Genomic DNA, 18,639 nt, shown 5'->3' on the forward strand with positions numbered 1-18,639 from the left:
GAACCATTCACAATTAACAATACTTGCACTACCAGTTACCAGTTTATATATATATATATACATGTATATATATATATACTGTAAATCATGTAATTAATACGTCATGATATTATTGCGTCCGTACATGAGTGAACAAAAATGCGTATTTTTATTAATGCGTCGGGCAAAAGTCCACATCACATAAAAACCACAGTTGTGTTGTTATTATATTGTTTGGGCTTCATCTTTCATCTTTGTTTTGACAGCTACTACATAATCTGAAGCTAATCGCATGGTGGGTCGACCAGGAAACTCTAATTACTTAAAGCAGAGTAATTAGTATAACTACATCTTATTGTTAAGGGTATGCCTCGCACTTTTGTGTGGTGATTGCTTCTAATTAATCCACCAGTAGGAATAAAAGGTAAACCGGTCACTATTACAGGGCACAATATTTCACGCGAACGCAGACGTATTATTCTAACAAATGTTTTAGACTGATTTTATACACTTGATGCGCAGCACAGTAATAGACGTTAACAAATGCGATATATTGCAACAGTGACAACTTGCGACCAGTCTAACTTAAATGCCATGTATAGAGTCGAGCCAAATGGTTTCAAGAAATATGCACGGATTGTTGGTTGCGGTTACTAGTATATAATTTTCTACTGTTTAATTTTTAAAGGAATATATTTAGTAATAAAATTTGTTGATTATGATTATGAGTATTATAGTAAAATCCTGCAAATTTTTTTGTATTGGGAATGAGACTAAACAAAATGCGTCAAGTTATTATTGCGTCGATGTGTTCGCCGCATTTTTCGCATTAATTACTTGCTCGCATTAATTTCATGATTTACAGTATATATATATGTATATGTATATACCCCGGTATATATAAACCCTTCCCACCTCAAAATATTTTTATTTTGCAATGAATACTTTTTATTGTTTTTGTTTGGTCAAAAAGGTGTACATTGCCATTAGCACACCCCAACCCACCCACTCTCAATATGTATGGTTTGTAAAAACAGCTGTAAACAGACATTTAATTTGTTTATCAATTCTCAAGTATTAACCCATTTTTCAACATTAACTTATGTAGGCAGTGTTTCTGCCAGAAAGAAATTTTTGGGTACGGCTCTATGGAATTGAATGCAACCACAGTAATCAGGGTGTATGGGGGCCCTACCCAGAAAGAAAATGGGTTAAGTTTAGGCTTAGGGTTAAGATAATCATACAGTAATGATAAGAGAAATTAATTTTGTCAAAAAGTTAACTTAAACAAATAAAATCTGCCAAAATATTTGGGTATGGTGTCATACCCGTTTTACCGTCTGGCAAGAAATCCTGGTAGGTGCCATTACTTGTCTCATGAACTTGGTAAGATTAGTATGTCTATGTAAGATGAGGTTTTTATATTAAATATCCATAAAAAGTAACTGTAGTAAAACAGACCTTCTTGACCCAGTGAATAATAGAAGTAAACACAATTCACACTTACTTTCTTTAGTGTAAAGCCAACTTTACAATTATGGACTGCATATCTGAAATTAAAAAAAAAATAAAAAATTAAAAAACATTCAGAATATATTGTAAGATAAATAAATTATTTGGCATTTTAGAAAATGTTTATCATCCAAAACAAATTTGGAATGAGTAGAAGGCCATCTAAGTATTATTTTCAGGTTAATTTGGAAAAGGACATATATACAATGTAATGATGCATATAAAGATCACATTGAATGGGTCGGAGAAAAAACAACTGGAATTTCTAAAGATTATGTCATGATAATAGAACAAGCATTTTGAGAGAACTGTTAAAGCAATGCATGTCCCCTACTTGGCCCAACAATTTTTCGTATCTCTTAAATTCAAGGGCCATAACACAGAAAAGTGGGTAAATCATCATGAAACTTCAACTTGATATGTAAAGCTATATACAAATGATAAAGCTATATACAAAATTTCATTTTGTTATCTTCAGGCATTGCAAAAATCCAGAAAACTAATTTTTTATATTCCTAAGTTCAAGGGCCATAACTCCATCAAAAATGGGTAAATCGTTATGAAAGTCAAACTTGATCTGTAACAGTACATAATAAACCAATACACAAAAGCTCTATCTCAAGGTCTTCTGAAAACAAAGTCTGGAAAACAAATTTTCACATCTCCTAAATTCATGGGCCATAACTGCATTAAAAATGAGTAAATCGCCATGAAAGTCATACTTTATCTGTAAAAGTATGGGATAAACCTATACACAAAAGTTCAGCTCAATATCTAAAGGTATTCCGAAAAAAAGAAGTCTGGAATTTTTTTTTCCCACATCTCCTAAGTTCAAGGACCATAATTCCGTCAAAAATGGGTAAATCGTCGTGTAAGTCAAACTTGATCTGTAAGAGTACATGATGAAGCTATAAACAAAATTTCACCTCAACATCTCAAAGACTTTTGAAAAAAACATCAGGAAACATGTGGGACAGACAGACAGACGGACGGATGGAGATGAAACCTATAGTCCTCTCTGGTTGGACCGGTAGGGGACTGATAATTGGTATGTCTGGATAATATGTGTTTATTTTCTTCTTCTTTTTATTTATAACACTGCCCACTCTCCTTTTTCGAATTTTATTTCCATCTCATTTATTTTATCTTTTAAAATCTGATAACAAAAAATAAGGAATTTAATTAAAACATTATAAGGTACTACATATACATTAACATTGTCATATAGGAGACTATAATTATTTGTTGTAGTGCAAGCTTTAACAGTTTGCTAATGCTAGAGACATGATCATCTATATTGGGGTGGAACATGAACAAAGATAAAATATAACGAGTTACATGATGCTTGTATTATTCATTATATTCATTTCATCTGAATTTTTCAGTACAAATGGCTGCCATCTTGAATTCCAGATTGTGTGATCAAATAGAGAATAATACATGAGTTTCCGTTTGATACCATTTATCTTATGAGATGTTTAAAAATATAAACAACGAGTTGTAAAATAAATGGTATCAAACGGACACAAATGTAGTATTCTATTTCTCACATACTTCGAAACAATGAAAATGTAAACAATATAATGAACTAAATTATGTTGTTACAGAATATAGCCTAACTGGGTCATGGTATGGATACTTGGCTTTAAGCATACATACTTCCTTTTAAAAATAGAGCACTCTGAAACATTTGCCAACCACTCAAAATGAAATTGATGAAAAGCAAGCATTTTAATGTGCCGATCGAAGCAGAGCATAGTGAACCAATATCAAAAGTCAAACTGAGAGGGAATATGAAGATCAGGGCTAGCTAGGTCAATTCCAAGTGTAAATCAAAATCTATCAATTATTTTAAACAAATCTTTTTATCCCTGCAGATACTTTACGCAATTTTTCTTTTATTAGCAGCTATTAGCACCTGTTACACATAGATTTCCCACAAAATACACAGTGGGGGAGTTACCATTTAAATGTCATGACTACACACAGGTTTTAATATTTACTATCTTCGCAGATGGATAATACATTTCTTAATTAACACAGACAACGTGCTGTTTAATCAGTATTGCATGGCTACTGGGGAAAGGTGAAATTATAACTACATGACACTGTATGCAACATTGATCAATACCAGGTTGCAAATTTAGCATGATTCTGTGCTTCTGCAAATCCAAGGTTTTGGGTTTATGAGATGGGATGTAAAAATATCCAGCGGCTACTTTTATCCATTCTTGCAATTTTTTCAATTATGAACTGAACATGTGTACAATACAAAAATAGATGAAAATATGTTTGAATGCATTCCTTAAAGAATTTAGCTACAGTTTAGACTAGTGATCATATTGATAACAAAACTAAATTTATTTGTTGGGAAATTGTGTTGTGACGTCATGTTATGACGTCATAGTTTACGCCAGGCTATGACCTAATACTTTCCGTTTATGACATCATACTTGTTTTGAATGTTTTCAAACAAAACAATTACATGTAAATAACTAACTTATGCAGCTTAAAATGTCAGGTAGAGGGAAAGCAACAAAACAGAAGGCTGGAGGACCAGTGTCTGCGAGACAAAAGAAGGCAGGCAAGCAGGAAAAAAAGGGTGTCCGAATCGATACTGAATTTAAATGAGTCTTCTGTTATGTGGGCAATGCCGCAGGTCCAAGTTCATGGTACAGGAAAGTAACATTTTTGGGCAAAAAAAACCATTTGAAATAATTCCTTTAGAGGGTGATGCAATATAATTACAGGTCCCAAATAATTTGAAGCAAAAAAATTGTGGTTATGAATATTTTAATTTAGCATTACTTCTAAAAGGTAATGTTGAGTTAAGTCAATTTGTGACATCGACATTTGTAATAAATAAACAAGGAGAATTGGAAACAACACCGCAATCTTGTAAAGATAAAATTATGACAATTAAAAATTGGACTGATGCATTTCTTGTATATATGTCAATTTATTTATAAGAGATGTTACAATACATGCAAATGATTAGAAATGCATCATCGCAAGGAACTCCATTTGGATGGTGTACATATGATGAACAGTTCAGAGTACGACTAAGCCACAATCCACTGCAATCATGCGGGACAATCAATTCTAACTTATGGTTAAAGGTTATGTCACCACAAACAATGCAAAATAATATGGTTCCAAGGAAATCAAGAGTAAATACTTGTAATGCTTTTAATAAATCAGTTTGTAAGTGGAAAGATTGTAAATTTACACATGTGTGTGAAAAATGTTTCGGCAATCATGGCACATTAAATTGTTTTCGTACCCAACAAAAGAATCAAGTAAAGGGCAGCCAGCAATTCAATTTGGGTATGTTTAGGCAGAACACCAGTACGAAGTAAGTTATTGTGTCAAGAGTTTAAAAACCACCCTAATCAGAAAATAGCACTAGAATTAGTTGAGGGTTTTAAACAAGGCTTTAAATTGCATTATTGTGGACCAAGAGAATATTTTGAATCAAAAAATCTTCTATCAGTCAGATTAAATACCGAAGTAACTTTGGAGAAAATAAATAAAGAAGTTAGTTTGGGTAGAGTAGCTGGACCTTTTAAAACTAGACTAATTCATAATCTTCAAATATCTCCAATTGGCATCATTCCCATAAAACAAGAAGGAGAATTTAGACTTATTCATCATGTTTCATATCCTAAGGATAATTCAGTAAATTTATATATTGATAATAAATTATGTTCAGTCAAGTATACAAAACTTGATAGGGCCATATAAATGGTACAAGAATAATAGGAAAGGGGCTTTATTAGCAAAATCAGACATTAAGTCAGCTTTCTGATTACTACCAGTTTTTCCGGATGATGTAACTTTACTAGGATTCAAATTACAAGATTTGTATTATGTGGATTTGTGCATGCCAATGGGATGCTCTATATCATGTTCAGTCTTTGAAAAGTTCACCTGTGCTTTAGAATGGATTGTTAGGAATAGGTCTGGAGAAAGATTTCTGCTACATTATCTTGATGATTTCTTATTTGGGGGAAAAGCAAATAAAAACCATTGTGCACAACTACTGCAACAATTTATGGAAATGTGTGATCATTTAGGTTTCCTTTATCAAAAGAAAACACACTGGGGTCTCTGTAGAATTATTTGCTTCTTGGGTTTAGAAATAGATACAAACGAGTTCACAATAAAGATTCCAGTTGAGAAGGTTCAAGAAATTTGTCAAAAACTAAACTATATTTTAACCAAACAAAAGGTCACTTTATTAGAAATGCAGTCTTTAATTGGATCATTAAATGTTGCATGCAAAGCAGTACGTCCAGTACTTGGGGATTTTTGTAGAAGATTAATTAATCCAATAGCTAGTTTAACACAACCGCATCATCATTTAAGAATAACAAAACTTATAAAGCAGGATATTGAAGCATGGATAACTGCTTTCAATGACTTTAATGGAATTGCAATATTCCACAATGACTACTGGGAGAGCAGTGAAGTTTTTAATTTATATGCGGACAGTGCGGGAGATAATGGTTTAGGTTTTGGAATATTTCTAAATGGAAAATGGGCAGGTGGAATTTGGCCATCTGATTGGCATGAAAACGGGTATACAAATAACATATTTTTACTTGAATTTTTTCCAGTTTTGACAGCAGTGGTCATTTGGGGTGAATTATTAAAAGGAAAAAAGATCATTTTTCACTCAGACAATATTGGAGTAGTTAAAATGATTAATACTTTAACCTCAAAATCAGAAAATTTAATGAAAATGGTCAGATATTATGTTATATCATGCTTAAGATATAATATTACATTTAAGGGTAAATATGTTGAAGGTAGTCATAATGTTATACATGTATGTGATGCGATTTCCCGTTTGAAATTACAGGAATTCAGGATATTGGTTCCATGGGCAGACAAAGAGCCTTACCCAATACGTCACCATCTACGGAAAATATTGGATTAGAGATAAACAAACTATTGAAGAAAAGTTTGTCTTTGAATACACAAAAAGTTTATGAAAATGCATTGAAATCTTTATCGGATTTCAGACAACCGTACACTTAATAAAAGTTGTGGCCAGTTCCAGTTGACCATTTAGTGCAATATATAGTGTTTATGTCAATTAACAATTATTCTTTCAAAACAGCTCAGACATATTTATCTGCCATAAGTCATAAACACAAAATGAATGGTTGGCTAGATGCAACAAAAGAATTTATTGTTAAAAAAGTATTCCAAGGCTTTAAAAAAAACAAAAAAAGCCAACAAAAGATGTTAGATACCCAATAACATTAGACGTACTTAAAAAAGATTATACCATTTGTAAAATTCATTTGTTCAACATCATATGAAAGACATTTATTTGAAGCAGCGTATATTTTGGTATTTTTTGGCCTATTAAGGGTAGGAGAAATAGCGCTAACACCTTACCAAAGTAACAGAGCATTGTATGTTTCAGATATAGAAATAAACAATATTTCTATACATTTATTTTTAAGACATTCAAAAACTGATCGAACTGCAGAAGATTGCATGATTGTAATTAGTGAACTGCCATCTTCTCCTTTGTGTCCAGTACAGGCCTTCACGAAATTTATAATTTTGAGACCCAACACTAAGCAGAAACAGTTCTTTTGTCATGTTGATGGAAAACCTTTAACATGTTACCAATTTTCAGCAGTTTAAAAAAAAAATCTTTCTGGAATTAATATGTCGACATCTCATAGTTTTAGAATAGGTGCAGCTACTTCTATGGCCATGAACAAAGTTTCAGAATCAGATATACAGAAAATAGGTCGGTGGAATTCAGATTGTTTTTAAAATTATATTAGAATTGAAAGCTCAAAGGTGTTTAAGTGAAATTGCCTTGTTTTTCATTGTTATTTTGATTAATTAATTTTTATTTCATTTTGTCTATGTAATTGTAATCAGTTTATTTAATTGTTATTGTAGAAACAGAATCATGATTTGGATAACAGGTTCTTCAATTATTTACGTAAATATTATTCATATAATATGTTATTAATAGCAGGAATTAAGCCTGCACTTATGCATGCTGTGTAAGAAAGGACACTTACACCAAGTTATGGTGATGTATGGCTCACCGATCAGCTGGACATAGGCCCTTCCGGCTGTGGCTCTTCAGCTAGGTTCCCTTGTATATTTTAGCCAGCTGTGTGAGTCAACTGACCATTGGCAGTGCGCATAGCATATAGCTGGGTTTCCCCGTGTATATTTTTTAGCCAGCTGTGCGAGTCTGCCAACATTGACTGACCAATGGCAGTGCGCGTAGCATATACATTGCCGAGAGGGAACGTTTGCATTGGGGAACCTTTTAAAAATGTAAAGGGATATTTTTTTTAATGAAGTTATGTCTGCTCGTAATTATTATGGCAAAGATACAAATTATTGATGCTGTATCATATTTTGCATTGACGCAAGAGAGTGGAAATAATTGGGGATTCCCTGATGGGATCAGATGCTGGGTCTCGCCAATATTTCCCCATCTTTTTGTATGGTGCTAAAAATATAAAAAGCATTTAGAGAACACAGTTAAATAAATAGAAAGGGGTGGATTGTTTGGGATGCCCCAACCAATCGGATGGAAGTTTGTTTTGAAAACCTCTGCGGATTTCAAGCAGAGCCACTTTAATTTGAATTTTCATTGAGCGCAGACGTTAATTATTAAAAGCGAATTTTACTTTTCTCCCACTGTCCCACCCTTTATACCTATGTTTAAGAAATGCATGTATGTAGTTGTAGTTTTGTAGTAATAATAGTATAGTTTGTATATGAATACATGGTTATTAATTTGTGTTTTAAATTCATTGTGTGCATTCAATGAATGCAGGGAATGCATTTGCGTATTCCACTTTCAAAATAAAACCATGATTTTCTCCCAAACCTGCGAAATTTGTTTTGTTTACTTATATATGTATGTACTGATGTTAATTGGGCATATAAAAGAGCGTGTCAACGATTAAATGTCAACATAAGGCTGGAAGACAGGAATTTGAAAATAAAATGGGTAGATGTTCGGGGAATGAAGCGGAATGATTTAGTACCATTGGTTAAAAAACTTGTTCAGGACCCAATTTACTATGGAGGCCCTACAATGTTGATTATACATTTAGGGTCCAACGACATAGTTAATTGGAAATGTGATGACCTCTGCAGAGCAGCAGACAGAGATTTGCACCAAATTCAAAACATGTTGCCAGATACGTGTTTGGTTTGGTCGAATATTTTACCCAGATTATTTTGGTATGGTGCTAAAAATATAAAAGCAATTGAGAGAACACAGTTAAGAATAAATAGAAAGGAGTGGGAAATTGTTAAGGATTCTGCATTACATGGAAAAGTTATTTCTCATTCTGAAATCACTTTCGATTGTCATGGTTTATTTAGATTTGACAGTACTCATCTTTTCGCAATTGGTTCAGACATTTTGATACATAATTTACAGGGTTTAATTGAACAATTTCTTGAAAAGGAAGAAACTACAATTTATGAATAATTAATGTTATAGTCCAGAATTGAGGCAGTAGATATTGACTTTCTGTGTGGTGGAATTCTGGATGTATATTACATAAGCATTTATTAAATCTGCTTGGTTAACCCAAAGGATTTTAGTTTATTGTGGTCTGACATTAACATAAACAGTTACAGTTTAATGACTGCCTGGTCTGCACGGCATGCATTTCCCAATTGATCATAATATTTGTTTGCCTGGTTTTCACAGGGAACAGGGTTTTGGCTACTTTGTCCTTTCACCAAGCTGGTGGGCATGAAGCATTTGTTGTGGTTATTGCCTCCATGCTGGAGCAAGTTTAACGGGTATGCTATATACATGTATGTATATAACTATGTGTGTAATAATAATAAATCTGTGGCCTGTGTATTCAACAATCTATTAATTGTTGTTGTTTATTAGGAAGAACTGTTGTCATAAAATAATGTGTCCCTAAATTAATGCGAGTGACGGTGGGCAGACAGAATGCAACATGAAATTAATGCGAGTGACGGTGGGCAGACTAAAATGCAACATGAAATTAATGCGAGTGCCGGTGGGCAGACTAAAATGCAACATGAAATTAATGCGAGAGGCCTCCCTTTGAAATATTACTTTCCTAACAACACGTCTGTGTACTTTTCAGTTAAATCCTAGTTACAGGTTGATCTCTTCAATGAGACCAACCCACTAACATGTTGGGGTACATATCAATTAACCTGTTTAGTCCCTAGTCTTTTTGGTGAGATGTCACTCAAAGCATATGTTTTCAGCAATCATTTACGTAACGTGTCTATTTAGCTAAATCTGGCTAAACATTAGTACATGTGTGTACTATACAACTGTATCTTCTTTATCTGTGAACTGTGATTTCAAAGTCATAATGAAAGAACAATTCACCCAGTGGTATGGCGACAAGGTTGCATCGAACTTGAACAGTAAAAACAAAGAAACCGTAGACCCTACAATTAGCGTACTAAAACACATTTACGCGTAATGGATCATGTCAGCTTTTGACAGGGTGGCCAAGAAAGAAAGAAAGAAAAAAATGTTTTATTTAACGACGCACTCAACACATTTTATTTACGGTTATATGGCATCAGACATATGGTTAAGGACCACACAGATTTTGAGAGGAAACCCGCTGTCGCCACTACATGGGCTACTCTTTCCGATTAGCAGCAAGGGATCTTTTATTTGCACTTCCCACAGGCAGGATAGTGCAAACCATGGCCTTTGTTGAACCAGTTAAGGATCACTCGTCGGTGCAAGTGGTTTACATCTACCCATTGAGCCTTGCGGAGCACTCACTCAGGGTTTGGAGTCGGTATCTGGATTAAAAATCCCATGCCTCGACTGGGATCCGAACCCAGTACCTACCAGCCTGTAGACTGATGGCCTAACCACGACGCCACCGAGGCCGGTGACAGGGTGGCCAAAGACCCTACAATCATCACATGTGGCTGGAAGCTTGCTGAACTATTGGACAATTAGTCTGTCTCGCCTACGATGAATTGTTTTCCAGTTGTCTGTTACAAATATATTAGAATTTTAAGGCTTCAATTAACAGGGTGTCAATTTCTGTTAATGACGAAACTGATATAGCAGTTAAACATTGGGAGCTTGAATCAATTGGAATTCTACCTGAAACAAAAGAACAGTTTACAGAACTTGAGACAGAAGCTTTAAAACAGCATCGTGAAAACATTGGTGATGAAACAGGGTTAATTCGGCATCCAGAATGGAAAGACAGTGTGCTCAGATCTAACAAAGCCATGGCAATGAATCATTTGAGAAGCTTGGAAAATAACCTAAAGCGTAAACCAGAGCTGGGTATTGAATATGAAAAGCAAATTCAAGAACTGTTGAAAAATTATCGTGCTGAAAAAGTGTGTGATAAGCTTGATGCAGAGTATGGTGTTTGGTACTTGCCGCATCATACAGTGATTTAAAAGGAAAAAATTACAACTAAAGTGCATATTGTGTTCGATGCATCAGCAAAGGGATCGGAGGGCGTGTCGTTGAATAGTACACTCCTACCTGGACCACCTCTTCAACCTGATATATTAGCTGTTCTACTGAGATTTCGAAAGCATCCAATTGCAGCTGATGTTGAGAAAATGTTTCTTCAGGTGAAAATAAATGTGACTGATCGAGATTACCAAAGATTTCTTTGGAGAAATTTGAATACTGATAGAGAGCCAGACGTGTACAGAATGACAGGAGTAACATTCGGACTAAAACCATCACCATTTTCATGCATACAAACATTGTTGGATCATGTGGAGTCAAAACGAGAGAGTTTTCCGTTGGCTGCAAGTGAAATTTGTGATAACATATATACTGAACAAAAAAAGAAACTTCCGATTTGCACATATAGTATTTGTTGTGTTAAAGAATTCATTGTGTAATGAAATTATATAGGTAGTATTAGCCTTGAGCTGTATTATCAGGTTTCATGAATTTTATTGATTATTTTTGCACTGTTAATCGTCGACAACGTGAAATTCAATTTGCACGTGCATGCATGGTTCGACATGTCCCGTGTAGTATTCAGTCAATTTGTTTTACTTGTCTTACTGACATTGTTGTCAAGTAAACGAAAAGCATTTTTAGTATGCCAAGAATACCCAATAATTTACGCGAACGGGCGATTGATATGCTTGATGCTGGCATGTCGACAGAAGACGTTGCAAGGCATGATGGGAGTTCTAGTCGAGCGATACGAAATCTTCGCATAAGATTTCGAATGACAGGAAGCACCAACAACTTGCCATGTCGTGGATGTCCGCGTGTTACAACGCGTGGTCAAGACCGCTATATCATGAACACGCATTTGCACTATCGGTCCAAACTGCCACTGCTACTACTGCTAACACACCTGGGCTTCATAATAACCGAATCAGTGGGCAAACTGTTTGCAATCGTCTGCGGGAGAACGGTTTACATGCACGACGTCCTTACGTCGGATGCGTTTTAACGCAACGTCATCGTCTAAATCGTCTTAATTGGGCACGTGTACACACCCGTTGGATACGGCGACGCTGGAATACCGTTCTTTTTTCAGATGAATCCAGATTTTCTTTACATTGTGGTGATGGCAGGGTGCGCGTCTACCGTAGGAGAAATGAACGCTATGCTGACTGTTGTGTTCTTGAACGAGATCGTTTCAGGGGTGGGGGTTGTGTCATGGTCTGGGCAGCCATTGCCCATGGTTATCGTTCAACACTAGTCGTCATTGATGGCAATTTAAATGCTCAACGTTACCGCGATGACATTCTCACTCATCACGTCATTCCTCTGTTCCATAACAACGCCAACATCTCGATTTTTCAGCATGATAATCCCACCTCTCATACAGCTAGAGACACTGTAAATTTTCTTAGGACAAATAACATTGATTTCATTGATGACTGGCCTGCTAAAAGTCCTGATCTCAACCCCATCGAGTATGTCTAGGATACTCTGGACAGATGATTGAGGCGTCGTCCCAACCCACCCGCTAACGTCAACGAACTTCGTCAAGCACTCATTCAGGAATGGATCAATATTCCACAGGCAGAAATCAACACTTTAGTCAATTCTATGCGCCTGCGGTGTACTGCAGTGGTCAATTCAAGAGGTGGTCATACCCATTATTAAGTGGGGTTTTTTTTTTGTTTCTGTTAACCTATGGCCATGATTTCTGCACCAAACGATGCATCCTGGAACACTCTTTAAACGCATATATAACAATTCTTCCCCCGGTTTGTTTTCATCAAGTTATGTTCAAGCAAAGTTAGAGGAAGTTTCTTATTTTGTTCAGTATATGTAGATGATGTGCTTACTGGGGCAAATAGTGTAAAAGAAGCTGCTCAGTTGGCATTAGACATGAAAATAGTGCTTTCGTCAGGAGGATTTCCACTGAGAAAATTTGTGTCGAATAAACCAGAAGCTTTATCACTCTTAGAAAAGGAGGATTTGGCAGAACATCACATAATTCTTGTAGCAGGGGAGGAATTGTCAACCAAAACATTAGGTGTGAAATATGTTCCAGGTAAAGATGTATTGATGTTTTCATTTTATGAACAAAGGCAAGCAAATAAGTTTGAATCAAGACGAACTGTGTTACAACAACTGAATCGTAGTTATGATCCCATGGGTGTGCTTTCTCCTTTTACAGTTAAAGCAAAGCAAATATTTCAGCAGACTTGGGTGTCAAATGCTGGTTGGGATGAACAGTTACCACAGGAACTTACAGACTTGTGGAGAAAGTGGAAAGACCAAGTATGCATACTTGATGTCCTAAAGGTACCACGGTGTGCGACACGAAAACAGTGTGAAAACCCAACATTTTCATTACATGCATTTGGAGATGCTTGCGATGTATCATATGGTGCTGTTGTGTATTTGTGAGTGGAAGATTCTGAGAACAATAACATTCATACATCTTTTTTATGTTCAAAAACTAGAGTTGCACCTTTAAGAAAAAAGAGAAGTGTACCAGAGTTGGAATTAATGGCTTCATTGATAACCACTAGATTGGTGACATATGTTAGACGAGAGCTGAAAATTAATATTCAGTCTATTCATTGTCAAAAATACAGCAGCTAACTGATTCAAGTGTATGGAATTATGTTCCAAGAAAATTGAATCCAGCTGATTTGTGTTCTCGTGGTTGTAAAGAAGAAAAATTGATAGAATCAGTTCTGTGGTGGAATGGACCTGATTTTTTTTACGTTGGATCAAAGTTATTGGCCAAAACAGAAAGAAATTGATGAACAAACTATTTCTGAAATTGAAAAGGTGAATGTTAAGTAATTAACATGTTATTAATATGTTGTAGATCGCCCGCCCACAGATGTTTCTAAATGTCGGCACGATTAATTGTCGGCGAGATATGCATGTCTTTGTTTACCTTCCTGTGACTGATGTCGTAAGTTGTTACGCATCGATTACATCCGTTGTGCATTGCATAACATGCCCTGTATAATTGTAAGGTATGTCCTCTGCCTATCGAAGGGCACATCACATATTCTGTACTTTGAATGGGCCAATGATAGGGCTTATAAGCAAGATCCTTTGTTTAACCCCCAAAATGAGGCATTGTTTTTCCGGCAGCGATAAAGTGTCACATAATTTACAAGCACTAAAGTTTTATCCCCACCCACCTCACCCTAATTCTGATATTTAATATTAGTTATTTAGTTTAGTGATTATGTAGTTATAGTTTTGAGATGGAGGACTATAGTTCTAAATTCCTATGTCATATTTGACGACGACATTAGCATATATAAATAAAACTATGGTCTATTACCCAAACCAAAATATGAATGTGTTGTTGTTTATTCTAGTATATGTCATATATAATTTATCGCAAACAGTTGTTAATGAGAGTATTTAGCAAAATATGAAACTTTAAATAAGTTCATAGGTGTTTTTACAACAGTGAGAAGCTGGCTGAGAAAACACAGACAACTGAAGAATGAGGGGAGTGATGATCAGATGCAACCTGTTGCATGTAGTGATAAAAATGAGGAAGTACTGTTCTGGATTCGTTTGGCATAAGCAAGTATGTATCAAGATGAAATTCAGTTACTTCAACAAAACAAAGTGATCAGTGTAAAAAGTAGTTTGAAATCATTAGATCCAGTGTGGGATAATAAAGATAAAGTGCTTCGTGTTGGGGGGGGGGGGGGGGGGACTACAGACTACAGCAGTCACTATTGTCAGACGAAATAAAAAATCCTATTATCTTGCCAACTCATAATATGTTTGTTGAAAAACTTGTTATGAACATTCATGTTCAAACTCATTACACAGGTGTAGTGCAAACATTAGCAACTTTAAGACAAAGTGACTGGTTAGTTCATGGACATCAGGTAGTTTGTCGAATTCTGAATAAGTGTCTTAAATATAAGGAACCAAGACCATTTGTTCAGAAAATGTCTTCTTTACCATATGAAAGAGTAAATGAATCCACACCATTTACTTATGTGGGTGTAGATTTTGCTGGACCTTTGTATATTAAAACTGTAGATAATTGTGACAAGAAACTGTACATTGCATTATTTACATGTATGTGCACAAGAGCTGTTCATTTGGAGCTGACAGAAGATATGTCTGCTATTGAATTCTTGAAGGCTTTCGAGAGAATGATGAACAGATGAGGAAAATGTGTAGTGATGTATTCTGACAATGCTAAAACTTTCAAGAAAGCAGCAAGTGTAATTAATCAATTGTACAATGACAGAAAGAATAGAGACATTATTCAAGACAGACTGAAAAGAGAAGGTATTGAGTGGCATTTCATTACTGAAAAAGCACGGTGGTTTTTATAAGAAGTTTGATAAAAACTCTATTGAAAAGAATTCTTGGAAAATCAAGACTGACTTATTCCTAGATGGAAACAGTGTTGACAGATGTAGAGGCACAAGTGAACTCTCGTCCACTGACTGATATTTCTGCAGACAAGAATGATCCGTTACCTTTAACAATGGGTCATTTGGTAGTTGGTAGAAATTTACAACATTTACCAGATGTTAGCAAAACTTTGACTAAAACTGTGTTATGTAAATGCTGGCAATATTGTCAACGTATTGCTAAGATGTTCTGGAGTAAGTGGAAAATGGAATATCTTACTGAACTAAATCGCCAAAAGAAATGGTTCGCAGAGAGTGACAATGCCAAAGTAGGTAATATGGTATTGGTAGCCAAAGACAATGTGATGAAAAACCAGTGGGTAATTGGAAACATTTAAATCATTCATCCTGGATGTGATAGTAAAAACAAAAAAAGGTTGTATCAGAAGACCTGTGCAAAGACTGAGATTGTTGGAAGCAGCTAATTAAAATGTGCTTTAAACCATTAATAGTATTGCGAAAATCAATAATCAAAGTATGGTGAAAACATTAACAGTATTGTGGCAATCAGTATTCTGATGTTAATGCTGTGACAATCTATATGTGAGAATTAGATTGTCAGAGGGGAGTGTTCCTTAATGCTTCTAGTTTGAGGTATTTCCGATTTAAACATGATTTCTGGTTGTGAAAAAACATTATTCAAACTATTTGGAGAAATGTGTTCTGTCATAGTGTGTGGTGTTATATCTTGTGGTGAAAAACTTTGTGTAACGAAAATAAATAGTGAATTGAAATGTTTGCATTATTTTATAGTAATCGAACGTTAATCAGTTGGTTCAAATTGATGAAATTCCAATCGATTCACAAAACTATGGGAGAAAAGTTTGTTTTGTTTAAGGACACCAGTAGAGTACATTGATTTATTAATCATCGGCTATTTAGAATATGGTGGGAGAATTTTTTTATTATCTTTACTAAAACATTCTTTATTTTATGTTCTGTGTATTGAAAACAAAGACTATTTATTTTTCTCCACCAGCAATAACTCACATTCTAAACCCAATTCATTTTCCCATTTAGACATATATTCAGAACTGTCAATCTTCCCAGATTCCACTGCAGAATCCTGGTATTTGACCAAGTCTCCAGCAGGAAAAACGTTTCTCCTGGGAAATCGTTATTTTCAAAGCATAACAAAATTCAAACAATGGCCATATATTAAAAAAATCCAATTTAGTCCTAATAATGCCTCTGACTTGTAAAATGTCTTCCCACTAGATTACATAATGCAAAGTTCTATGGCTGGAAGTGTCAGAGTTGACAGCGACCACATGCATCAATACACACGATGTCAAAATCACATGTCAAAGTATAGGACAACCGAAAGACCAATTAGCTATATAAACAATACTTGTATCTGTTAGATTTGTAGATTTGTGCAGTAAAATGTTGGTAACAAGAGTAAACTTCAAGGGATTATTTTCGTACAATTAATAAATCTTGTGTTTGACATAAAGTTACTCACACGATGTCCGTAATGAGCTTTTACTTATAATTAGTGGAAATACAATGTTTATTGCATGGTTATGATAATTTTAAATAAGTACCACACCACTGTACTGTACCTCATTATAGTAAAAACTGAATATTAATTTATAAGATTTTTATAAATTTGTCTTAGGTCAACTTTTCAAAAACCACAAATAGCGATGATGCAACCTTTAAGTGTAATACCGTAAATGTACTAATTAATTTCTAAATTTTTTGTTAGTATTCTTAACATTTTTGGATAAAAGAGGTTTTTTTAAAATATGTATTAAATCATAATAATATTTAAACAAATACACATGTACATATAATTTTTTTCTAATTACTTTTTTTTCTCTTTTTTTTTTTAATGCCAAGATCTAAGGTTGACAGGTATACATGCCATTATGTAGTGTTCATATAACTTATTGTAATACTTTTTAAAAACTTAAATCATGTGCATTTAAAAAATCTCCTGCTTTTTGACAAAATCTCCTGCTTTTTCAACACACCTCCTGTTTTCTCTTGACTAAAGGTTGACAGGTCTGATGTTATTAAAACAAAAGACGAATCAATATTTTAGTTATATATAGCCCTAGATCCCTTTTCGTTCTTCATAATAATGTACCTATCGAAATAAGTACTTGTTCGTTTGTCTTAACAAGTGAATATTTACTCGGACAAGCATAATTTACCTTGGTGGTTATCCGGCAGACAAGTAAAAACTTTAAAAAAACAAAAAACAGTATCATCATTTTTAGCAATGGTTGTACTTAAAAAAAAACCCACCGAAATCAGCAGTGTCTCGTCACAAAATGTACAAATATCGTGGTTTTAGAGTTAAATAAACATGGTCTTGATAACACAATAGTCTTAGCTTGTGAATATTCGGAATACCTTGGAGTTGCGATTGAGTTCCAAATTCCCCACTTGGAACGTCTTGGCTGAAATTACATGTCAAAAGTTTGACAAACGTCAACTTGTTTCATGATGAAAACACACCCCGACCTCCCATGCTAAGTGCTTTATAAATTGCATCATTTTATCCACATTTGATTGTAGTTGTTATTTGACAGTTTTATTACGTTTTCCATATTTAATAGTGAACAAAGACTTTTACGTCAATTCCCCTGTAAACTGGATACCCATCGAACTTACTTGTGCCCAATTGGGCACATGGGTTTAGGCTACTGTTTAGAGGAGATTCACTGCATCATGTAAACTTGTACATACTAGTATATGTTTAATAAAGGACAGCAGTAACATTATTTTAACATTTGGTGATAGTCATTTTCATTTATGATAGGTCATTTCGACAAGCACCGCCAAACAATTATTTCTAGGCCTTCAGCTGAAAGTGAAAGTTGAAAACCAGTGATGTGTTCTGAATGGAATGTGCTCAAGAAATGGTTTTCATTGAATCCTAAACAAAAACACACATTTTTTATGACTTTTGTTTCATGCTGAAACAATCTCGACTGTAAAACATTCTACAATTTGTTCCAGTCACCTGAGTCATGAAATTACATGCAATCTTAAGTGAAGAGTAATAAGCGAACTGGTTTAGAAAAAAAACCCAAGGGCTTTAACTTTTCCTTCTGCATCCACCTACTGCCCTACAAAAATGGACAAGCAGAAATATTGGCAGACAAGTAGATTTTATGGTATACTTGTCCAGTGGACAAGTTTTTTTCTTTTTCTTACTTCTATCACTGCCTATACTTCAGCCAAGAAAGAACATTTTCTGGGAGATTCCTAAATTACAGTGGGCAATTTTAGCTTCTCAAAAAT

At 34.7% G+C, this 18,639-nt stretch overlaps 1 protein-coding gene across 1 annotated transcript in view; it reads right to left on the reverse strand.

The window, feature by feature from the left end:
* LOC121382358 (DNA mismatch repair protein Mlh1-like) overlaps window positions 1–18,639 on the reverse strand; it is a 273,672-nt gene that overhangs the window by 224,966 nt on the left and 30,067 nt on the right. The window contains exon 7 of the mRNA XM_041511944.1: window positions 1,487–1,529. Within this exon, the coding sequence (XP_041367878.1) occupies window positions 1,487–1,529 (43 nt within the window). The remainder of the gene's footprint in view (window positions 1–1,486; window positions 1,530–18,639) is intronic.

This window comes from Gigantopelta aegis, chromosome 9, assembly GCF_016097555.1.
Source record: "Gigantopelta aegis isolate Gae_Host chromosome 9, Gae_host_genome, whole genome shotgun sequence".
NCBI lineage: Eukaryota > Metazoa > Mollusca > Gastropoda > Neomphalida > Peltospiridae > Gigantopelta > Gigantopelta aegis.